The following is a 23561-nucleotide window of genomic DNA, read 5'->3' on the forward strand; positions in this document are numbered from 1 at the left end:
CGTCACTCCTGTCACCGGGTTCATGATAGGTCAGAGAGGTTGTGAGTTTACTGCAGAATTAACCGTGTTTACAGCTGTCCCGAAGCTTCCAGTAAGACTAAACCAAGAAATCAGGGCGGGGTTTTATTGCTTATCAGTAGAACCTACAACCCTTGTGACAGATCAGCCGAGCTGATGGCAGATGGTTAAATCCATTTCAGTTTCCTTGACTATGCTGCTGTTTTAGCTGAAGATTGCAATTGTATTATAGATTCAGGTAATTTGTTTGCAGCAGAACTAAAGTAAGCAGAAAACTTTCTACAGAGCACCTCATCACCTGATAGAAACTGACAGCACTTTTTGTTTTCTTATCTACTGAAAACTGCTCTTTTAATATGGGGGGAAATGGATTTGCTATTTCAAACCCTAAAGCAATGATCTGCAGTCCATATTTTAACCATGACTAAAAATTCCTGATTTTCCACATTCCTACGTCTGCAGAGATTCCCTTCTGCCTCTGTGTCAAAGCTTGGCCTCTGGCCGAGACATGCTCACCAATTCACCCCACGCTCCATGGAAACTCCTGTCCTTCTCAATGGACAAATGCCCCAGCCGAGCCACATACAGATGCATATACACCCACACACTGTACAGACCAAGAGACAAAGTTGGGTGTGTGTGAGGAGGAGAGAGAGGGTGCACGCAAGGTCGTCAGACTGTTACAAACACAGATACAGCAAGGGTCTCCTATGGCCTCAGTGTAGACAGCGAAGCTCTGTGAACTGAGATCTCTTTTGTTTACCCCAAGAGACAATAACGTCCCTGTTTTCTCTCTGTCTGTTTTCTCTCTTTCTCCTTGTTCCCTTTCATTTGGACTGTCCATGGCCTCCCCCTCTTTCATCGCTCCCTCCCTCGCTGTACCTCATCTCCAGGATGACCATCTGTGACCTCTACACCATGCCCCGAGTGGCCGAACCCGTCTGGTTGACGATGATGTCTGGAGCATCAGAGAAGAACCAGCTCTGCGGTCAATTCATGAGGGAGCTTTCTCTGCTGATGGAGCAGGCCTCCAAGAACCAGTTGAGTGTCTCCCTATTCTTCCACCTACTTCACTATTAGTCAAGGAATTTCTATAGATGGCACACAGATTTAGTGAGTCCATGATGTTGTGTCCTAGACTAAGACAAAGATGCGAGGTGCACAAAATATATATACATGTCGCATCTTTCTTTTCTTAGCAACAGAAATGGGGAACATGCAGATTTCCACACACACTTAACTATTCATTCTCTCTCCCTCATACTCCTTTGTTATGTTTAATTGCACACACAGACACTGACACCCTCTTTGCATCTATTTGTCCGTTTTAAAAAGTGCTGTGAATGAGAAGATCCCTGCCAGTCTCTAATTGCTTATTGTTGCTATTACAAAGCCATGTCAAACCACTGCTAATTGTGCACGTATGAATTGGTTGCAGCGCTTTTATTGAACATAGCACCCATATTCAGCAGAGTTAATTAAAGCATCATTCACTGCACTGAACTGAGGTGTTGCATAATGTTTAGTAAGGTGGTAAAAATGCCTTAAAATGTTTTATCAGATCTTAATTAGAGTAACACCACAGTGGAAGTGTTCACACAGTTGAAAATATTAAAACTGTGCTTGAGAGTTTTTGTTTTTTTAATTGTAACTTTTTCTGTATTTTTTTTAAATTAATTTGTCATTTTATCTTCTATAAGCTCCATATCAAAATCTACAACTTCACTGATTTTGTTGAAAACCAAACTATATTTTACTTTTTCGTATATTTTTTACATTCAGTCATTTATACAAATTAGACCAATGAGAGAACATAGATAAAGGCAGATTATCATTACTGTACTACATGAGCCATGGATTTTAAGACATTTGGGACTTTTCTCGTGTTCTCTAATTTCCAGCATGCTCACTGAACTTAAATAGACAGTTTTTTTCCCCCTAAGTAACCAGTTTCTGTATCAGCATCACCACTTAGCTGAAGTCAGTGTTTCCACCACTACTGCAACTACCTCTAAGTGCTGTTGACTCTAGAGTGAAGCGTCATGTTTCCCTGGGAACCAGTGCTTTTACTGTATCACATCACATCTTTTATGAGGCCATCTCATCAGTGCTCCCATGACTGATGGTTCTGATAATTCCAGCAGTCCCGGCACGCGATTGAACTCTGCTAACATGACAGAGTTGAGTCATGAGACAGGAAGGGAAGTAGACACTTGTGGTCAGAACTGAGAAGTGAATCATGCTCATGGAGTGTGTGTGTGTATGGGTGTTTCGCTTAATGTGTACAGCTGCGTATGTTTCAAACTAAGGATTTGTGTTTGTGGTGTCCAGTTCAACAAGAAAGAAATGACCAAGGTTTTCCAAGTAATGACAGCACATTTGACCTTACTGAAGTAGGTCAGGAGAGAGACTGAGAGAGAGAGAGAGAGAAAGGCAATTTCTGGACAGATGGTAATCATCGAGGGTGATCAGGGCGATATGGTCGTAAGCTGTGCCCATAGCATGGGAGCATGGTGGTTAGCGCTATTGCCTCACAACAAGAAGGTTAAATGTGTTGAGTTTAAATGTTCTCCTAGTGTCTGCGTGGGTTCTCTCTGGGTAGTCTGGCTTCTTCCCACAGTCCAAAAACACGCAGTAGGATTAGGTTAAGTAGGACATCTAAATTGCCCGTAGATGTGCATTTGAGTGTGAATGATTTTGTCTCTTTGTGTTACCCTGCCTCCCGCCCTATGGAAACTGCCCCCACAACCCTGAATTGGATAAGTGGAAGAAAATGGATGGATCGTGATCATGCACTGATTCCCTCTTGATTTATTCCCCCCCCCCTTAGATTCCTTCCCGCATTATTGACAGCGATTCTGACCAATCATCTGGCTTGGGTGCCCACCGTCATGCCAAATGGGCAGCCTCCAATCAAGATCTTCCTTGAAAAGCACTCCTCCCAGAGCGTCGACATGCTGGCAAAGACGCATCCCTACAATCCTCTCTGGGCACAGCTAGGTGAGACGGTCAAAGACAAACACACAGGCAGAGAGACCCAGATGTGCCTTTGCTTGTTGTTAAAGCACCTGGGTGGAGTGAAAGTAAAACGTAACACCTGTGTTTGCTCTTTATTTTCACTGGAACATTGTTGCCATTGTTAATCATTACAACTTGAAGACAAGTTATGACTAGACTATGTTCGCTACCTGCAGCTTTAAATCTGAGTAAGCTAGATGTCTGTGCATCATCCTAAGAGGTGCAATGCAGACATTGTCTTTTAAGTCATCTCAGAAGCAGCGGTCATTCCAGCCCACATTGCATGTGTAATATAAATACTGTTTAAAATTGTAATAACTTGAAGTGAAAACTGGGTACACTGTTAAACTCTCCCTGATTCATGTGAAAAGCACTGCGTTGTTTTACAGAAGTTGAACTAATTGAAGTACTGAGATTTATTAGTAGTTGGCTATTATGTAAAATCCTATAATAAATTTTAAAGGGAAGTCTTAATGAGTCCTCATTTTTACTCATGTGACATGGAATGTAATTAGAAAGTGAGTTAACACTGACACCTAGTGTTAACAGCTGAGAGCTGCAAACAGTCATATGTAAAGAGAAGCGTGAAAGAGATACACACCAACAATACTGTACTTGGTTATGGGTGTTTAAGTAAACAATAAAGAAGAAAATATGATATTTTTTACTCTCCAATAAAACTTGTATTCAAAATATACATTTCCTGTCTGAGATTAGGGAAACAACGTAAAATTATAAAGCCAAGAAAATATGGAATTAATTAACATATTTGTAAAAATGACTGTTCTTTTATCTTTTTGTAGGGGACCTGTATGGGGCTATTGGCTCCCCAGTTCGGCTGTCAAAGACTGTAGTAGTTGGCCGCAGACAGGAGCTTGTCCAGAGACTCCTTTATGTCCTTACCTACTTCATTCGCTGTTCTGAGCTGCTGGAGACGCACATGCTGGACAGTGCTGAGGACGAGGCCATTGTCATGCCCGGCTCCCTTATAACTACCTCCCTTAGAAAGGGCGAGGTGGAGGAGTCTGATTATGTCTTGGTTACCGTCCACAAACCCAGCGGAGACTACCTATCCCAAGGGGCCCACAGTCAGCAGACTGAGACAGAAGACAGCATCTACCCTTCAGACAACAGCCTGCAGAGCAGCACATTCACAGACAATGAAGTGGAGCACAGTGCTGGAGAGCCACCCAACGAGGAAGAGGAGGAGGATGAGGATGAGGAAGACAGCAGCGAGAGCCAGGGATCGAGGAGCAGTGTGCTTCAGGCAGGACACGGCCAGGGCACAATTCCCATTAACAGGATTGCAGAGGTGGCAGAAGCTAAGGATGTGTGCAAGGAGTCTAGCAGCCGACTGTTCACAGAGGCTCGAGTGGAGACGGTGCTGCACGTCGGCTTGGCTTCCACCAGGGAGCAGGTCTGTGTGCTGGATACAGAGACCAAGGGTGACCTGAAACCTATTGATCCATCCATCCCCACAACCCTTGGATCAGATCCATCCTTACCTGTTCCCACAGAAGTAAAAAACTGTGGGTTAGATGCTTTAATTAATGCAGCATCTGGAAACCAGACCACTAAAGTGCTCCCTGCTCGGCCGTTGGGGATGCATTTGGAGAAGAAGCCTCCAGATAAGAACCTGATTGCTGGAGTATCAGTGATACCGGGAAACTCTGTGATAGGGCCCATGGCTTTGACTCTGCCAGAAGACGAAGAGCCAACAACAAAAGTGACTTTTCTCATTGGAGACTCCTTGTCTCCTGAATCAGACACAGAGAGCCGCGGAAGGAAGGTGGAGGAGGACTACAAGAAACACATGCTGCAGCTGCAGCAGCCATCACAGCATCAACGAGGACAGCATTATCAGCAGCAACCGCAGCAGCTGCAGATGGGAGCCGAGCTAAAGACCAGCTGCACCAGAATGTCAGAGGACCAAACCAAACAGACCAAGGCAGTTTCCACCCTGCAGCGGGTACCGAGCAAGATCTCCCAGTGGGACCTGAACTGTAGGGATGATTTTGATGATTATTTCAACCCTGGGGAAACTAGGACTATAGATAATGTTGCCAAACAACATGAAGCCAGTAGGAACAAGGACTCGGTGGACTTTTCAGCGGCTTCTCGGTATCATGAACTAGGGGATCTTGGCTTTCACAGCAAGGCCAGGGTGCAGGGTTTGGGCCTTTGTTTAGGTCCAGGTAGTGGAGAGATGCAGTCATGCAGGAAGGGAGAGAGGTTGTTGGATATGGAGAGGAGGTGCAGGTGTGAATCTACAGACTCTTCTGACATCTGCGTCTGCAGGGGCTGTCCTGCTGAGCAGGACAAAGATCTTGTGTTATCAGTCCCCGTTCCCCAGGATGCAAGGAGTAACAGCAAAGAGGACCAAAAGCACAAATCAGCGCCCATCAACGACTGGGAAATACCACGCAATGAGAGCTCAGACAGTGCGCTGGGAGACAGTGAGAGTGAAGAGACTGAGGACTGGCAGGAGGAAGTTCTGGTGCCTTTTCCCGGGTGAGTAGAACTTGCTCAAAAACGTGTTTTTGTTTTCAGCAATAGCTGATTAGTTGTTGAGGAATAAAAACTAAAACTATCCACAAAATGTGAGATAAAATAAACAAATTTCTCATGTCATGTTTCATCGACAGGTCAAAGCTGGTGGAGAACTACTCTAAGCCAAGCATTGCTAATTTTGGCCGGTCTCTCTTTGGAGGCTACTGCCCCACCTATGTGCCAGACTTTGTACTGCATGGGATGCCCAGTGACGAGAGGCTACGGCAGAACCTCATGACTGAATTAACCCATGCAGTTCAGGTAAAGACTGGAAGGACTTACTCTTTAAGGAGCCACACGTTTTCCCTGCATAAACAAAAAGCTCAATGGTGGTGTCATACCCAAAAAGGAGGCTTTGCAGCATCAGGGAGTGGGCAGCCTGAGATCATGCCAGTAGTTAAACTTGAACTCTACTTTTCAGCTGGAAAATGATTCTAAGCACACAATTAAATCCAGCAGGAAGTCACTAAGAAATTAAGAAAAAAATGGAGTTGACTTATGCATGTTTGAGAAGTAATAAAATAGAAGACTGGGTCACGTTATGGATATTCGTGCTTTTTGTGCTTTCTATGTGTATTTCATTGGTTTAAATGGCCATCCTTATCCTCCTGTAGCATCCAGTATTGGATGAGCCCATAGCCGAGGCCGTCTGCATTATAGCAGACACAGACAAGTGGACAGTGCAGGTGGCGAGCAGTCAGAGACGAGCCACCGATGTCAGCAAGCTGGGGAAGGAGGTCCTGGTGTCCAACCTGGTGTCCAGCTTATTGCAGTCTACTAACCAGCTTTACAAACTCAACGTGTCCCCCAACTTTGTACGCTAAGTCTTCATCTTTCTGCTTTAGAGTCAAGATCATGTTGACCCCTAATAATTTGTGTGTATACAGTAAATAGCACTTATATTATTGCTTATAAGTCATGCTCCATGTGTTGTTCCTCTCCTCTTCAGTGTATAATGCACCTTGAGGACCGTCTGCAGGAGATCTACTTTAAGAGCAAGATGCTTGCTGAGTATTTGAAGGGCCAGACCAGAGTCCACGTGAAAGAACTGGGCATGGTTTTAGGGTAAGCCCTTTACCTTTTTTCTTATTCCGACTTTGAAATGTTAAAGTTTGTCTGTGTAAAGGTTCATCTGCACCCATTTCAGCCAGTTGTTTTCATCATTACAGCTAGTGACTTGGATACTCCAATCTTAAAAAAAAATAAAAAAAATAAAAAAATACAGGTCTTGAATAAATTTCCCAGGTGAACAACAGTGTAAACCTTTAATCTAACTTTTATTTATTATTTTATTTGGTATCTTTGCAGAATCGAGTCCAGCGACCTCCCCTTGCTAGCTGCCGTGGCCAGCACTCACTCCCCCTATGTTGCCCAGATCTTACTATGAAACAGTACTGGCACTGAGGTCTCCAACAGTTCGCTTCCTGGGGAGGTCGGTCAGAGCTGTGCGGTGCCACCCGGCCCCAGAAACGGGCCGTCCACGCTCTGCTGCTGACTCTCTACATGGTTTCCTGACCCGCGTGTCTGTGTGGCACAGGTCTTTATGGACCACAGCCAGAGCTGACGCTTAAACTCATTGCTGCTATTTCAGAGCAATGATGACGTTGAACCACAGGGTGGAGTTGGAGACCACAGACCCAGAGATGGAGCGAGGCACTGCGGATGAATGGAAACATCCCTGAGATGACCTTCTCCTGTCGTTGTTTGAATGTTTTTAAATAGGACTCTTTCATTTTAGGACACAAAAGCCAAAGACTTTAATTTTATTTTTCAGCTGAAAATGAAAATCTAAGGGTGTCTATAGTGTAATAACAATGGATTTGTTTCTTCATCTGCTTTCTCCCCCCCTGTACAATCTTAAACCTGGTCATACGAAGTGATGAATAACATGTTTAAATGAAGCAGGCGGATGATTTTAAACTTTCCTTTGAGGTAAATATCACTTGGAAGAGAACTTTATCAATCTCATGCCAATTAAGTCTTTTTGTTTATCGTCAGGACTTTGTTTACAGGCCAAATTTCCCTGAGTTAGATCAAAAGATTTTGCTTTTTGTCAAACTGCAGTGCCCACCTGACTTTTTGTTTTGTTTTTGCAAACTTGTTTTGAAATGGCGAATTAAGTGGCTATGACATTCTTATCACAGGTACAGCACTACCTCAGATCTTCATATGGGCATGTGGCTAACCATGTACAGCCGCCCCATAGAAAACCCTGAGGTACTTTCTAAGCTATTTTAATCATAGGAATGTCAACTGTGCAGACTCTATGCTGTGTTCTCATAAAATTAAAAAAAAAAGGGAAAGGCTGTGTAATTCCTTAAGATGATTGATTCACACAAAAAAGGAAGAAACTTATTTTTGCGTCAGAATGTGATTAAATGGGGTCCCTTTATACTGTGGAAAAGCTAAACCATGCATTATCTACATCTATTTTACAACCAAAAAAGAAAAAATGCTGAAATATTTTCACACTTTTATAGCTTTGCGACCTTTATACGATGTTTACGGCGTTGATGTTTGCTGCAATGAGAGGAATAGAGGAACACAGTAGGCCTTATAGTGGATATGTATATGTCAGCTGACACTATTCTCAAGCTTGTTTCTATTACAGTTAGACTCACAAAATACAAAACTATAGTAGGACACGTTTTCCTTTTGTTTTCTTGGCATTGACAGATTTTGGTTGTTATGCAGTACAAGCAGGGTGCGATTTGTTGAGAGTAAAAATGCAGGCTTAGATTTTGTGGAATCTGGGACACTCTTTCTTCTTTTTTTTTTTTTTTTTTTTTTTTTTTTTAAATAAATCTTGAATTGATGGGAAAATGTTAACATGTTCACAAACTGCCCGAATCAGAGAGAGCTTCACATATTTTCTAACTATAGCGTACTTTTTATCCAGCACCTTGGAGGCAGTGGGACAATTTTTGAACTTCTGCAAATCTCTAAGATGAAAATATTGTTTGAGCTTGTTAATGGAAGCGCAGTCTAACTGCATTCTCTGAAAGCAGCACTCTAACCCTGGGAATTCCACAGTGTTTGTGTGTGTGTGTGTGTGTGTGTGTGTGTGTGTTTGTTCAGCCCAAATCGCACCCTGGGTATAACCCAAGTCTTAACGGAAAAGTGGCATAAATGTATCGCAGGCTTCTGGAGAGCTCGTTTTTGCTGTTATAATTGATATATACAAATATGCTTGTTACTGTATTTGAAGATACTCCGCTATATCAGCCTACTTTTTTTTTTTTTTTTTTTGTACAAACCAGCCATTATGTTTAAAGGGTATGGATTTATATCTCCTTTTCCCTCTTTGTATATGGATAAATTATTTAGTTGCCTGTGTTTAAGTGTAACGGTTTGTGTAAACTGTACATATTCAAGTTTATTTCCATGTATTTGTACAGAATGTCTTTTAAAAAATTGTCTCCTCGAATTTATTCTTTTCCCAATTTTATGGGAACGTTGTGCAATAAAGATGCTGATGATGAAAATTTCCGTGCCTCTCTGGGAAAGTTTTTCTGTCTCCGAATTTAACGGACAGTTAGTTGACATGACCCCGTGTTTTTGGTTGGTTTACAAGACATTACAAAGTGGCTTTCTGTCAAACCACAAGCCTTTGAGTCACTGGCGCAGCTCCAGCTTTACGTTTCATCACATCCTTATATTGTGGTTTCTTCTCTCATTCCCCACAAACACTACATAATAAACTATTCCATGACTGCATAATTATGTGTAAACTGGTTTTAGCTTTTAAGGAAAGCCGTCTTTCATTTTCTCTTTCTTATCATATGAGCAATACAAATTATGCGTCATTTTTTTGGGGGTTGGTTTTTTTGGGTCTGTTTGTCTTACACAGACAGTGGATCTAAATCAGGGCAGACTCTACAACAACAGCACTTTTGTTAAGTTTGGCTGTCAGCAGTCACCATCTGGCTTACACGTTGTACCCACCTTTGAATTTCCCACCCTGAAGCTGTCTGCCACTCCACCCAGCCCTCTCAGTGCACGAGGTTAAATGAACAGAGCACGTACGCACACACTGCAGTTATGCAATAAATGAAGGAGTGTCCTGACTCAAAGCAAATACACTGGTGGAAGCTATGTTTCCCCACAGTAGCAACACTGCTGCCTTATGTGAATGGTAATTTATTAACACAGGGTAACAAGAATCAGTAGAAGTCGAGGCATGTGCACATTAAAGGAGTGGTTTATTGGATCTAACTCGGCTCTGCAGCTCATTCTCTAAGGGCACGGGTTTAATTATGAAATATAAGGACAAAAGGAGCTGAAGAAAACTGATTTTTGCCACCTGGAAAAGTCAATAAGTCATAATTGTGAGGTAGGAATCCATAATTATAACACACCAACTCCAAATTCTGAGAAACATCATCTAACTATAATATACTTTGCAATGCCATTTGTATTCTTCAGGTGGCAAAAATCGACTTCAATATAATCCCTGGAGTCAGGTGTTGCGTTCACACGCGTTAGGGTAATCTCAATATTCCGCAAGCAGAGCAAAACTCTGGTTGCACTTTGCCTTCACATGTGTCCAAAGGCAGAGGGAGGATCTATGCTGCGTTTAAGTACTGCTTTCGTAATTCCTACACTGAAACACAGCCTGACCCTTCCCTTCTGCTGCACTGCTTTCAGCTTTTATCTGCATTTTCATTTATGACTGTGGTTGTTTGGAAAAGTCCCTGTGGTATAACAATTTGCATGTCTTTCTTGTAAATAGCGTATGGTAATGTATTGACAGACAATACAGGTATGTATGGATAGTGGATAGATGATGTTATTCGAAGTTTCCATACACTCACGGGCCTAAATGCCATATTTTGGGTTTTTTAATTATTTCTTTGAACTGTTCTTTTCTCATGATAGAAATATTTTACACTGACTTAAAATAAAAAGGTTTTAAACATCTTAGGGTTTTTTCAAATCCACACATGGTTAAAGTACACATACACCCCAGCTAATATTTGGTTAAATACCCCTTAGCAATTTGCACCTTGATCAGACATGTTTAGTAGCTTACAGCAAACGTCTGGTTATAGCTCTTAGGATAACTGGAAGAGGTAATTTAAATTGGGTGGTTGCCTTGTATTTTTAATAGGGTTGAGGGTTGTGACTTTGGGGAGGCCATTCGGGTCAGTTTTTTCCATGTTTCAGGTAACTGCTGATTTGAGGTGAAGATAAAGAATTTGGAGATTGACCTCCTCCATTATTCCACAAGCTTTGTGCAATGTAGGACCAGTAGGACTAGCAGCAAATCAACCGCAAATCATGATGCTACCACCACCACGCTTGATAGCTGGTAGTGTGCTTAGGCTGGAAAGTCTCCAAACATGCCTCTTGTCGCTGTGGTCAGAGAGCTCAATTTTTGCTTGTCCGATTATAAAACCCTTCTCCAGAAGACATTTGGCTTGTCAACGTGGGCAGCAGCTAGGGGTGCAACGATACTCGTATCGATATTGAACCGTTCGATACAGTGCTTTTGGTTCGGTACGCATATGTATCGAACAATACAAAATTTGTAATTTATTTTATCAACTTTCCTTCTGACGATGCTGTCTGTGTTGAGCGCTCAGTAAATCTGCGTTCGACTACTCAGCCTAGGCTGCACTGTCGAGCACAGATCCACTGAGCGCTCAACACAGACAGCATCATCAGAAGGAAGAGCGCAGGGCAAGCTAGCGAGACAGAAGTTAAGCTCTCCTTGCAACATGGCAAATTGAACCTTCCCCACCCTCATTCAGATGTGGCGTTTGGAATTATTTTGGTTTTCATGTGACGTATGACCCTGAAGGTAAGCGTGTCATGGACTAAAGTAAAACAGTATGTTGGATGTGCCACGCAATGCTCAATTACATGGGTGGGAACTAGTGTGTTAGCGAGCAGTTAGCTCGTTAACGTGTTAGCCGTCTAGCCCCACGCAGGGGTAGCTCGATAACGGAGCACTAGTGGGAACACAACGAATATGACTGCACATTTACGCCGACATCATCCTAGTGCAAAGACAAGTGGAAGCAGACAAAAACAACAAGCATGCATGTTACAAACTTTACCCGAGTCATTTAGACAGCCGTTAGCACATGATTCTCCTTATGGGGACCTGATATGTTTAATATTGTGGCGAGCTCAGACAAGGAGGAGAGGGAGGTGTCGTTTGGTCTTGCTTACCGTGAGCTAGCCAGGGAGCACAGCCGTTTATTGACATCTGCAGAAGAACACTGCCGCTAGCTAACTCCTCAGCGCGGCAACCGCACAGCAACAACAACACACAGAGCGCCCTCTGACCCCGGAAGGACACACCGTCGCAGCGAGAATGCGTCACCCGTCACTATGGCAACATAAACAAAACATAACTGTACAAACAGAACCCTGAACAGCCCTGACCCGCTACATAGCCCCCGCCTAAGTGTCAGTCGTCCCCGACGACCCCATTGCCCCACACAAAGTCCTGCAAATGTCCAGGTGCCTTCTTTTGGCGCACCGGCCGGTCACGACCGGCGGGGGAAAAGTCACTCGGGTCAGAACATGGGGTGCCACCATCATCCCACTTCTGACACTAATGTGGCGAGCTCAGACAACGAGGAGACGGAGGTGTCGTTTGGTCTTGCTTCCCGTGAGCTAGCCAGGGAGCACAGCCGTTTATAGACATCTGCAGAAGAACACTGCCGCTAGCTAACTGCTCAGCGCGGCAACCGCACAGCAACAACAACAACAACACACAGGGCGCCCTCTGACACCGGAAGGACACACCGTCGCAGCGAGAGGGCGTCACCCGTCACTATGGCAACATAAACAAAACATAACTGTACAAACAGAACCCCGAACAGCCCTGACCCGCTACAATATGCTGCTGAGAATATAGCCCAGAAGAAGCGTATAGTATAGCTTTTATTTTGGAAAGAGCCATTTCTCTGTAATAAACTCTCTTTTCCAAAGATGAGTGATTCCTCAATCAGATACAGGTGTTACCGCGCCAGATCCGCGGCCCCGAACCGTAGTAAGGAAACCTCTGGCAGTTACTTGAAGGTTCCGTAACTGACTCGTAGCCGGCAACAGCTTACTATACAAGTCAACTCCGCTAGCAAAAAGATCGAAGGAGGCGTAGGAAACTGCTTCACCGAACTTTATTTCTTCTCTAAGGCACGAACACAGCGTACAGTGGGCTGAAACAGTTTACTCACAGCGAGCATCGCCGACACAACTCTGGCTGTCGAGGGAGTTATTATATTCCTTTTATTTATTTTCTTTCCGTCTCTTCTGTAGCTAACCGTTACTTTTTCCCCTTCTCCGCTCTCTCTCTTCACACACACACACACCAGGCAGTCCCGCTACACACATCCCGAATACATTTCCCATCAGGCTTCATCCTTAAAGGGCCATGCCTGTAACACAGGGCTTGCAAAATCGGGCTAGCGATTTTTCCAGTCAGGCTACCAAAATCTATCTCTGCCCTGCCCGTCGGGCTATTGTAGGAAGAAAAATATATGTCAATGCTTTTGCATTCTTTCGGAAATGTAGCTGGGTAATTATGTCATTGGCATCGGTGAGCCACTGTCAATATGTGACATATTGAAATCGCGTTTGAATTTGCGCTTGTTTTTTGCTTTCACTTTGCAAATATCCAGGTGCCTTCTTTTGGCGCACCGCCGGTCACGACAGGCGGGGGGAAAGTCACTCGGGTCAGAACATGGGGTGCCACCATCATCCCACTTCTGACACCAATGTGGCGAGCTCAGACAACGAGGAGACGGAGGTGTTGTTTGGTCTTGCTTACCGTGAGCTAGCCAGGGAGCACAGCCGTTTATTGACATCTGCAGAAGAACACTGCCGGTAGCTAACTCCTCAGCGCGGCAACCGCACAGCAACAACAACACACAGAGCGCCCTCTGACCCCGGAAGGACACACCGTCGCAGCGAGAAGGCGTCACCCGTCACTATGGCAACATAAACAAAACAGAACCGTACAAACAGAACCCTGAACAGCCCTGACCCGCTACATAGCCCCCGCCTAAGGGGTCAGTCGTCCCCGACGACCCCATTGCCCCACACAAAGTCCTGCAAATGTCCAGGTGCCTTCTTTTGGCGCACCGGCCGGTCACGACCGGCGGGGGAAAAGTCACTCGGGTCAGAACATGGGGTACCACCATCATCCCACTTCTGACACTAATGTGGCGAGCTCAGACAACGAGGAGACGGAGGTGTCGTTTGGTCTTGCTTCCCGTGAGCTAGCCAGGGAGCACAGCCGTTTATTGACATCTGCAGAAGAACACTACCGCTAGCTAACTGCTCAGCGCGGCAACCGCACAGCAACAACAACAACAACACGCAGGGCGCCCTCTGACCCCGGAAGGACACACCGTCGCAGCGAGAGGGCGTCACCCGCCACTATGGCAACATAAACAAAACATAACTGTACAAACAGAACCCCGAACAGCCCTGACCCGCTACAATATGCTGCTGAGAATATAGCCCAGAAGAAGCGTATAGTATAGCTTTTATTTTGGAAAGAGCCATTTCTCTGTAATAAACTCTCTTTTCCAAAGATGAGTGACTCCTCAATCAGATACAGGTGTTACCGCGCCAGATCCGCGGCCCCGAACCGTAGTAAGGAAACCTCTGGCAGTTACTTGAAGGTTCCGTAACTGACTCGTAGCCGGCAACAGCTTACTATACAAGTCAACTCCGCTAGCAAAAAGATCGAAGGAGGCGTAGGAAACTGCTTCACCGAACTTTATTTCTTCTCTAAGGCACGAACACAGCGTACAGTGGGCTGAAACAGTTTACTCACAGCGAGCATCGCCGACACAACTCTGGCTGTCGAGGGAGTTATTATATTCCTTTTATTTATTTTCTTTCCGTCTCTTCTGTAGCTAACCGTTACTTTTTCCCCTTCTCCGCTCTCTCTCTTCACACACACACACACCAGGCAGTCCCGCTACACACATCCCGAATACATTTCCCATCAGGCTTCATCCTTAAAGGGCCATGCCTGTAACACAGGGCTTGCAAAATCGGGCTAGCGATTTTTCCAGTCGGGCTACCAAAATCTATCTCTGCCCTGCCCGTCGGGCTATTGTAGGAAGAAAAATATATGTCAATGCTTTTGCATTCTTTTGGAAATGTAGCTGGGTAATTATGTCATTGGCATCGGTGAGCCACTGTCAATATGTGACATATTGAAATCGCGTTTGAATTTGCGCTTGTTTTTTGCTTTCACTTTGCAAATATCCAGGTGCCTTCTTTTGGCGCACCGCCGGTCACGACAGGCGGGGGAAAAGTCACTCGGGTCAGAACATGGGGTGCCACCATCATCCCACTTCTGACACCAATGTGGCGAGCTCAGACAACGAGGAGACGGAGGTGTTGTTTGGTCTTGCTTCCCGTGAGCTAGCCAGGGAGCACAGCCGTTTATTGACATCTGCAGAAGAACACTGCCGCTAGCTAACTGCTCAGCGCGGCAACCGCACAGCAACAACAACAACAACACACAGGGCGCCCTCTGACCCCGGAAGGACACACCGTCGCAGCAAGAGGGCGTCACCCGTCACTATGGCAACATAAACAAAACATAACTGTACAAACAGAACCCCGAACAGCCCTGACCCGCTACAATATGCTGCTGAGAATATAGCCCAGAAGAAGCGTATAGTATAGCTTTTATTTTGGAAAGAGCCATTTCTCTGTAATAAACTCTCTTTTCCAAAGATGAGTGATTTCTCAATCAGATATATTTATTTTTTTAATTATTTTTGTTTCAGCAACATTAAATTTAAAAACTGTACTTTTGAGTTAAAATATATATTTATAATTTTAATAAATGACAAATTAAAAAGGCATGAACATTTTTTTTGTATCGAAAAAATATCGAACCGTGACACCAAAGTATCGAACCGAACCGAACCGTGAATTTTGTGTATCGTTGCACCCCTAGCAGCAGCACATTTCAGTTGAGCTTGAACAAACTGATTTTGGAGCAGGGGCTTGTCTTGTTTCTTTATCAACACCCTCTCAGTTCATGGTGATGTAAAACTTGCTTCACTGTGGACACTGCTGGTGATGCTGGTGTTCCAGCCATTTCTAATTCAGGTCATGCTTGTGTCTGAATAGTTTTATTTAAATAGTTGTTTAAATGGTTGATCTTGAAATCTGTAGTTGTTTAGAAACAACTGGCAAACAACTGTAGCTCTAAGAGACCTTGACAACTTATGTAAATCTACAATTCTCTTACTTATATGATCGCTAATCTCTCTGAATTTCTCCTTGTTCTGAGTATTGGTGTTGTGTCAAACCTGCTGTACAGTCACTTCAGCCTGGGGGAAAACAAAAACAGTTAACAGATATCATTAAACGTCCACGACGAATGTGTGTAAACCTATGAGCACAACTGTAGCTACCACTTGTGGCGCACACGTGTAGCTACTATCACGATGAAATGTAATTTTCGACAGAACGTAAACGCAGCACCCCGCTCGGGCAGACAGATGTCGTCAACTCTCCACCGTCGGATTCGCGGGAGGAGGGATCTAAATCTGAACTCCTGGATCTAAATGACGCTGACTACCGAAGTGGATATTTCCTTTACCAAAGATGTACAGAAATCAAGGCAGCAGGTCCAACAGACGTAACTTTCTGTCACGCTTTGGCGGTGCCTGCTCTCTCTCAGACGCACAGTAACGAGGAGCTACTTGAGAGTGAAGTTTCCCCCCCCTTTCTCTTCTCCTGGAGAAGAAGGAGTTCTCGGTCGGTCCGTTTGGAGTAAACTCCATCCATGCTCGGCTTGGCGAGGACAAGATCCACGGGGATTTGGTCATCCCGGGTCGACTAAGAGCAGCTAGGAGACGTGAAGTGAGAGTCAGACGGAGTAAAAAGTCCTACTGTGGATTTGAGCCGAAGTTATGAAAATGACCGGCGCTATGGAAACTTCCTTTAAGCAGGCTTTGAAGAAGCCGCCCTCGCTGCGGACGGCGGAGGTAAACAAAACCAGCGTTTCTTTAATTAGCATTGCCTCGCTAATGTTTGCTAAAATCAAACGTTTGCGCCTCTTGGTGTTTGGAGTTTGACTTGATTGAGCCAACAGTGGCTTGCTTGTGGTATAACGATCTAATTGAGACTTTTCAGTGAAGTCACATGCTCGTTAGTGGAAAGTGTACATGACTTAAATAACAGTCTGTAATATAGAAAGGGGGGGAAATAGATATTTAGCTAGTTTTTAGATTAGCAGACTTTAGTGTCAGAGTTTCTGATGGTTCTGGAGTGGTTCATTGAGAAGGTTGCCTTTTTTTTTTTTAATTTAAATTTTTTTCCCCCACATCCTGTCTTACAAAACAAACCCTAACCTCGCAGCTTCCCATCAGATGGCTAAATCCATAAGCCTGGGAGTGAGTTTGTGCAAAACTCATCCCGATCGAGGCCAGTTAAGTTTAATAGCTGCTGCTCCTTTCTCATCCCTCCTCTGCCTCCTCCCTGTGTGAAGCTATGGAAACACAGCTGGCTTGTCATTGCTTTAGTTACACTCTCTGCCCCCCACCCACCCAAAACAACTCAGAGAGTACAGCCCCTCCGTTTTCAGTTTCTGGTGATAGTTTTGAAGTTGTAGGCACATAAAATCAGACTCCAGAATATTGTGTTTTCTTCTTTTGGAAAGGCTCCTCTTTCAGGGGCGCCACCAAGAGGGGGGCAAAGGGGGGCACTGGTCACGCCCAGAATTTGCTGCCACCCCTGACAAGGCAGTCCTATGTTGGTAATAATTTTAATAAAGGTGAGAGGAAGAGAGAGGAAGACACCCTATGTTGAGATGAAACATTAACTTGTTATTTAAAACCGACTATTATGAATTTCAAACTCTAATTTGGTTTTCATATGTAGCCATTTTCAGTTTTATCAACTTTAATTGCAGGAAATTAACTAGGCATATAATTCTTTTCTTTCTCTCGTTTTCCACATTTTTAAAGAATCTATATTAGACAACAGCATAATAAAACTGGAAATTCTGTTTTTGGTGTGCCCCCATACGGCCACCCCAATGAAAAAATTCTGGAGGTGCCCCTGCTCTTTTTTAAAGGCTCCAATTTCCTGTTTGCTTGTGGGGTGTATGGAAGGTAGAAAGCCTCTTTCACACCGTCATAGAGAGCTTTTGTGCAGACTTGAACAAACCAAAACAACCTTGTTTAGTCTATAAATATGACACAGTGATGGCAACGAAGTGGGTCTGTGATTATTTGTGTGTGATACTTACAAAGTAACTCTTTTTTTGACTTTACTGATCATATTTGTACATGGGTGAGTTGCTGTGTGTTTATTTCTTACTTAATTACTTTTTGGTATAATTAAGAAGCTGTAAATTTAGAGAATACAGTTAGGTCCAAAATGTAGACCCTTGTTTGCATTTCAAATCTTTGCTGGGCTGGATTTGGCCTCAGGGCATTATGTGTGACACCCCTGGTCTAAAACTCTCACAAGTAGCCATGGAGTAGTCTACAGCTGAGCCAGTTGGTCATGATTAAGTGTACAGACTGACGCTAAAGGATGTAGGTAGTGTCGTATCATCCATCCAACTATCTATCATCCATTTTCTTCAGCTTATCCAGTTTAGGGTCTGGATCCTTTTGCAGCTGCTGTAATGTGAAAGGGCATGGTACACCCTGGACAGGACGCCAGTCTATCACAGAGCTTTTCAAATCTTTTTCAAATTTCAAATCCTCCGTTAATCTAACCCAGTGCATGTTTTTGGACTGTTGGAGGAAGCCAAAGTACCCGGAGAGAACATACAAAGTTCACACAGGAAGATCACAGCTGGTCGGTTGATTCGAACCCAAGATCTTCTTGCTTTGAGGCAGAAAAAAAAACCTTCCAAATAACAAACAGCCTAAAAACAGACTCGCTATATTTGAGGTGCGACAGACGCAATAACCAGATTCAAGAAGTACACGAAATCTTCTCAAATCTGTGTCAGAATCCTCACACAATCTCAGGACCTTAACGCGTGTTTCGCTCCAGTGACAACAACCAAATCTTGACCTTAGCTGCTGGCTTGACTTCACTCTGTTGCAGATCAGCGTCAGATCTCTTCTTCTGCTTATGTTTTACCCATCTCATTGTGTTGTACTACATCACTAATAATAATGTTGAGTCGTTGTGTTTTTCTTTTTACATGAGTCGGGACATGTTCTTGGGTATGAAAGCGTGGTTTCCAGAGATCAGTTTCCCCCTGCGTACCTGAGGCTTAGTAGAGATGAACTTGAGATTAAACAGGGGCTACGAGGCCTTGTGGGGATTTTTTTCTTTTTTGCGAAATTTTGATGAAAACTGAAAATGCAGTGTTTCTATGGCCTCTGCTTTGCAAAGTAGCATGTCCCTTCTTGTGTCAGCATGCCACATTCAAGGTTGTAGGAGTTTGGGGCAAGGAAAAGGTGGTACAACACAAGCAATTGAGCATGTAGCACGGTGGCTTAGCGGCCAGCATGGAGTATGCGTGAGAGAATAGAATAGACTAGCCCTTTGTTGTCATTGTACACGTACAACTAAATTGTAGGTGCTCCACATCAACTGTGCCGAAATAAAATACAAATGGTAAACGGCAAGAATAAATAGCAAACAGGACATTTATATATAAAAGAAGAGAAAGAGACATATTGGAAAACAAACAACTAAGAAGTCTTTGTGCTTAAATCAGGTGAATTTTCACAATTGTACTTTACTGGAAACCTGTCATCTGAATTTTCTGGATGTGCTGTAGGTACGCCTGTCTCATGTACAGATGTTTGGCTGAGTGTGAAATCTTTCCCACCGCACGTTTAATTCCTCCCCAACCCTCCCTAGTTTTGTGGGTCTTTTTACCTCCCTGCCTACCTTTCTCGTTGCCATCCAGACGCCCCGGTGGTAACGGACGACAAATCATGCCTGGGTGATTTACAGTGGTTTGGGCTTCTCCCAGTACACATCGGACATTTATGGGAATTCCAGTCATCGCAAAGCCACAGGCTCCCGAGGGAAAGGTGCAAGTAAAGGAGAGATGCTTGCTCTCTCAGCAAGCATGAACAGAGCGGAGGAGCATATCGGTGTGTGGTCGAAGCCTTGTTCTTGGAGTGCTCGCAGAGAAATGTTTCAAAAGAGGCCGTGTGTTTCAGCAGGAGCTACCGAAGACAGTGGTTTGCTCAGCGCTGACACAGCTCAGCAAATTAGGGTTAAGTAAAGGATAACACTGGGATGTTGATTTAAAAAATTGTTGCCCAGGTTAAAGGCCTCCATCCACGGGCCCTGGTACTGTCTAGTCAGCACAGAAATGTCAGCATTTGTCATTTTCCTCTCTTTAGAGGCCTTTGGCTCCCATTCATTCTTTAAAACTGGCCCCACAGCTGAGGGCAGCCTAGGCTAGATGATGTCCAACAGTGGAAATGGTACCAAGTATTCTGATTTTCTTTATTTGATCAAAATGTCACTGCATCAGAGAGGCTCATGTAACTGTAATTTCAATTCAGTTTATTTAGTGCAAAATCACAACAATTGCCTCAAGTTACTTTATATTGTAAAGACCCTACAATAATAGACAGACACCCCAATAATCAGCAAGCACTTGGTGACAGCGGGATGGAAAAACTCCCTTTAAATAGGAGAACCTGGTTTAGGGAGGGGCAGTCATCTGCCGTTACCGTGGAAATGCAGAGTCGCATATATATGGTATAGTTAAAGTCATAGAACGAGCTAAATCTGCGTGAGGCTGACAGGAAATTGCATCCTAATTCCAGTTTTATATGGAATATACTTTGCTCTGCACGACACCTCAGTTGCATCTTTCTAGAAAGTGAACTAAGATGGTAAAGCCCCTCTCTCTGATGCTGAGCCTTTAAGTGCTGTGATGTAAATGACAGAACACTTAAGGGGAATGACATTAAAAGAAAGCCTCCGCATGTGCTTTTGTGCAAAGTACACACACATTATTTAGTATCTGAAACTGCATGTGGGCATATATAGTCTTCTTGCTTCCTGCTTGCTTTTATTGGTACTTTATTTTTCTCTTCGGTGTTGCTCGGGCATCGCTGCACAGCTGACAAAGTCTGCTCAAAATACGCTTCTGGTGACTTTCAGCGATATAGACAGCAGGAGGTGAAGACAACCAAACATGCGTGACACCAGTAACTATAAAACTGATATTCTCAGATATTTGCGGCGTCCAATTGGTTCGATGTAGTTTACAGCTAATTACCACTGAACATGGCTAGACATGTTGCTAGACAAGCCTGGCGTCTTCTAGCTGTACTGATATTGCAGTTTGAGCTATATCTTTAGGCTTCAGTAATTAACCCAGCCTACTTTACGACAGGATATTTTATTACCCATAAAGTACCTCAGACTATGCAATTTTCTCTTGGGTTGCTGTTTTAACCGTAATTATTGCAAAATTAGGAAAGTACTCCAGTAAAACAAACCAAAGTAAAAACCAGTTTGACACATGCATCATTTTACAGAGAACTGTGTGGGTTGCATTTTGAAGTTTGATTCAGACATTTTTCATATTTAAGGGAGCATGGTGGCACGTGTTGGTTAACACTGTTGCCTAACAGCAAGAGGGTCCTGGGTTCAAATCCACCAACTGGCTGGTGGATCTGATGTGTGCATGACTGGTTGTCAGTCTTTTTTTGTTAGCCCTGTGACAGACTGGCGTCCTGTCCCCATCTCTCACCCTATGGCAGTTGGGATAGGCTCAATACCCCCCACACCACCACCACCCCCACTAACCCTCCTGAATTGGATGAGCAAAAGAAAATGAATGGATTTGGTCACTTTGCAGAATACAACTTCAGGGTTTCTGCCAGTGCATTGCAAAACCCTATTAGTAGAGATTGTTTTTTCCATAACAGTTAATCTGTTTCAACAATCCACCCTAAAAATTCTATAAAAAATGTTATAAAGAACCAGTCAAATCTCATGACTTAATAGACCTGTACAGCTTGACTCCACTTATCTGCACTAATGACAACAGGCCTGGTCATTTATAATGTATGAGTGGAAGAATAGCCATGATTCTTTGCTCTACTGCTGTTCTACACATAAAGTGGGAAATAAATTGACCACCAGTCTCTCCTTTCACCTTCTTGTTCTTCCTCCTAAATCACATAATAACAGTCATTGTTAAACAGCGGCTGTGAAAACCTTTTTTTCCCAGTTTTCAGTCAAGAAATGGAATCAAATCTCAGATCAGCAGCTTTTGAACACACTGACATTTTTTGATGAGCCAAGCAATTCGTTGGATTTTTTTGCCAGTTTATAAAATATAGTCAGTGAGACATTATTCTGTCATCGAGGGGCAGCATCGAGGTGAATGAAGTGAATAGGAAGTGATGTTTTAGACGAGTGAATTAACCTTTCAAAGCCAAATTTTTGGATGCAGCGTTTTTGAAGGCGAACGCCGCAAACTGCCAGCTGAAGTGAGGTAAATGACACTGATTATCTTGTTGCAGTTGCGTTTGTCAAGTTGCGGGATGTATATGGCAGCATGTGGACTGTCACTTTTTTGAAGCGGAAGTGCTGGAAAAACGGGCAGCATAAGAATCAATTTGATATGAGCCAAGCTGTGTTGGCTGCACAGAGTTTTTCAAGGTGTCTCCTAAAAGGAAGGTCTTGTGGGGTGTTTCCAGTATTCAGTGATTAGTATAAGAAGCAGTCCAAGGAAAGACAGCCAGTGAACTCTTAACAGGGTCATGGGTGCCTAGTACTCACTGATTGTGGCATAAATTGCTGAAAACCTTAATGCTGGCTAAGATCTGTAGTGTGACTTAATGGTAACTCACATGGACTCGTAGCTGGCTGTGGACTGTGGTGAAGTGAAAGAAAGTGGCCTGCTCTGATGAATCAGCTTTTCTCTTCCTTCACCAGGCGCATGTCTACTGTTCACCTGGAGAAAAGATGAGTCCATGCACTATGGAAAGAAAGCTCTTCTCGTTCTGCTGAGAAAAGTTGGCCCTGCCACTTTGACGTGTACTAAACACTGGTGCAGACTCCCTTCACCCCCTTTCCAACAGGATGGTGCATCATTCTGCAAAGTTTTAATGAATGTGACAAAGTCTGAGGAGGAGACTTAAAGAACCTATAGCTCGTGTCCTCCTGCCTGATAGCACAGGCCGTCTTTAGAGGTCTTTGCTTTGTCGGGACTGCTTTGGTGGAAGAGGGGCGACCTACATGGTGTAATGCAGGTGGTTTCCATATTAAAACTGCCTATTGTACATTGCTGGCCCACTTAGCATGAGAAATGGGTATATTTTCTTAATTTTCTGCAAAGCTTTCAAACATAAATACACGGCAGAAAATTTCTCAGCATTTACTATTGGTTTCTAAACCACAGGTTGGCCTGTGGTTTAGACATCTGTTGAAGAGAAACTGAATTTGTGAGACTTCCTTTCACAGTGTCAGACTGACTATTATGCCAGTTATAAACTGGCGTGCTAGGCAAACACTGGATCAGTAACGCAAAGGGAGAAAATGGGTGAAAATAAGTGGGAGAGTGGAAAAATCAAAAGATTAGAACAGGGTAAAGAGATGGAAGGTGGGGGAACAGTCAGATGAGTCATAAAAAAAGAGTTGCAACACAATAGATACACGACAACAGAAGGGAAACTGAGGAAGTTTTTATGATACAGAAAGCGGGAGAGAGAGCCAGAGAGATGCACTCGTTGATAAGAATGTTTTTATGAGGTATAGATTATTGAAGAGGTGACACAGAAGGCAGGAAGGGGAAAGTAAGAGACAAAGTTACTGGAAGGTTATACAAGAAGGTCCTTCAGAGGTGGGAGGGGGAAGATATGGGTTTTTTACATTGAGAAAGTCAGGTAGGCAATGTTAGACAGATATGTGTGGATGCATAAAGAAAACCTCAGATGAAGTTTTTGTGTAATTTTTTGACGTGAACTTTCACGCCAGAACAGGGAGAAAACATCTCACAATGATAAATGCGAGATGGATATAAAATAGTG

General features: G+C 43.7%; 2 protein-coding genes across 4 annotated transcripts in view; both read left to right on the plus strand.

The window, feature by feature from the left end:
* Positions 1–9071, plus strand: part of fnip1 (folliculin interacting protein 1) — a 40841-nt gene extending 31770 nt beyond the window's left edge. For all 3 annotated transcript variants that reach the window (XM_026181212.2, XM_026181214.2, XM_026181213.2), the window contains 7 exons: positions 912–1058; positions 2849–3018; positions 3840–5547; positions 5682–5847; positions 6201–6401; positions 6536–6651; positions 6895–9071. In XM_026181212.2, the coding sequence (XP_026036997.2) occupies positions 912–1058; positions 2849–3018; positions 3840–5547; positions 5682–5847; positions 6201–6401; positions 6536–6651; positions 6895–6973 (2587 nt within the window). In that variant the 3' untranslated portion in view covers positions 6974–9071. The remainder of the gene's footprint in view (positions 1–911; positions 1059–2848; positions 3019–3839; positions 5548–5681; positions 5848–6200; positions 6402–6535; positions 6652–6894) is intronic.
* A 6830-nt stretch (positions 9072–15901) lies between these two features.
* rapgef6 (Rap guanine nucleotide exchange factor (GEF) 6) overlaps positions 15902–23561 on the plus strand; it is a 145643-nt gene continuing 137983 nt past the window's right edge. The window contains exon 1 of the mRNA XM_026181206.2: positions 15902–16565. Coding sequence (XP_026036991.1) covers positions 16491–16565 — 75 coding nt within the window. The 5' untranslated portion in view covers positions 15902–16490. The remainder of the gene's footprint in view (positions 16566–23561) is intronic.

Source organism: Astatotilapia calliptera, chromosome 10 (assembly GCF_964374335.1).
Source record: "Astatotilapia calliptera chromosome 10, fAstCal68.1, whole genome shotgun sequence".
NCBI lineage: Eukaryota > Metazoa > Chordata > Actinopteri > Cichliformes > Cichlidae > Astatotilapia > Astatotilapia calliptera.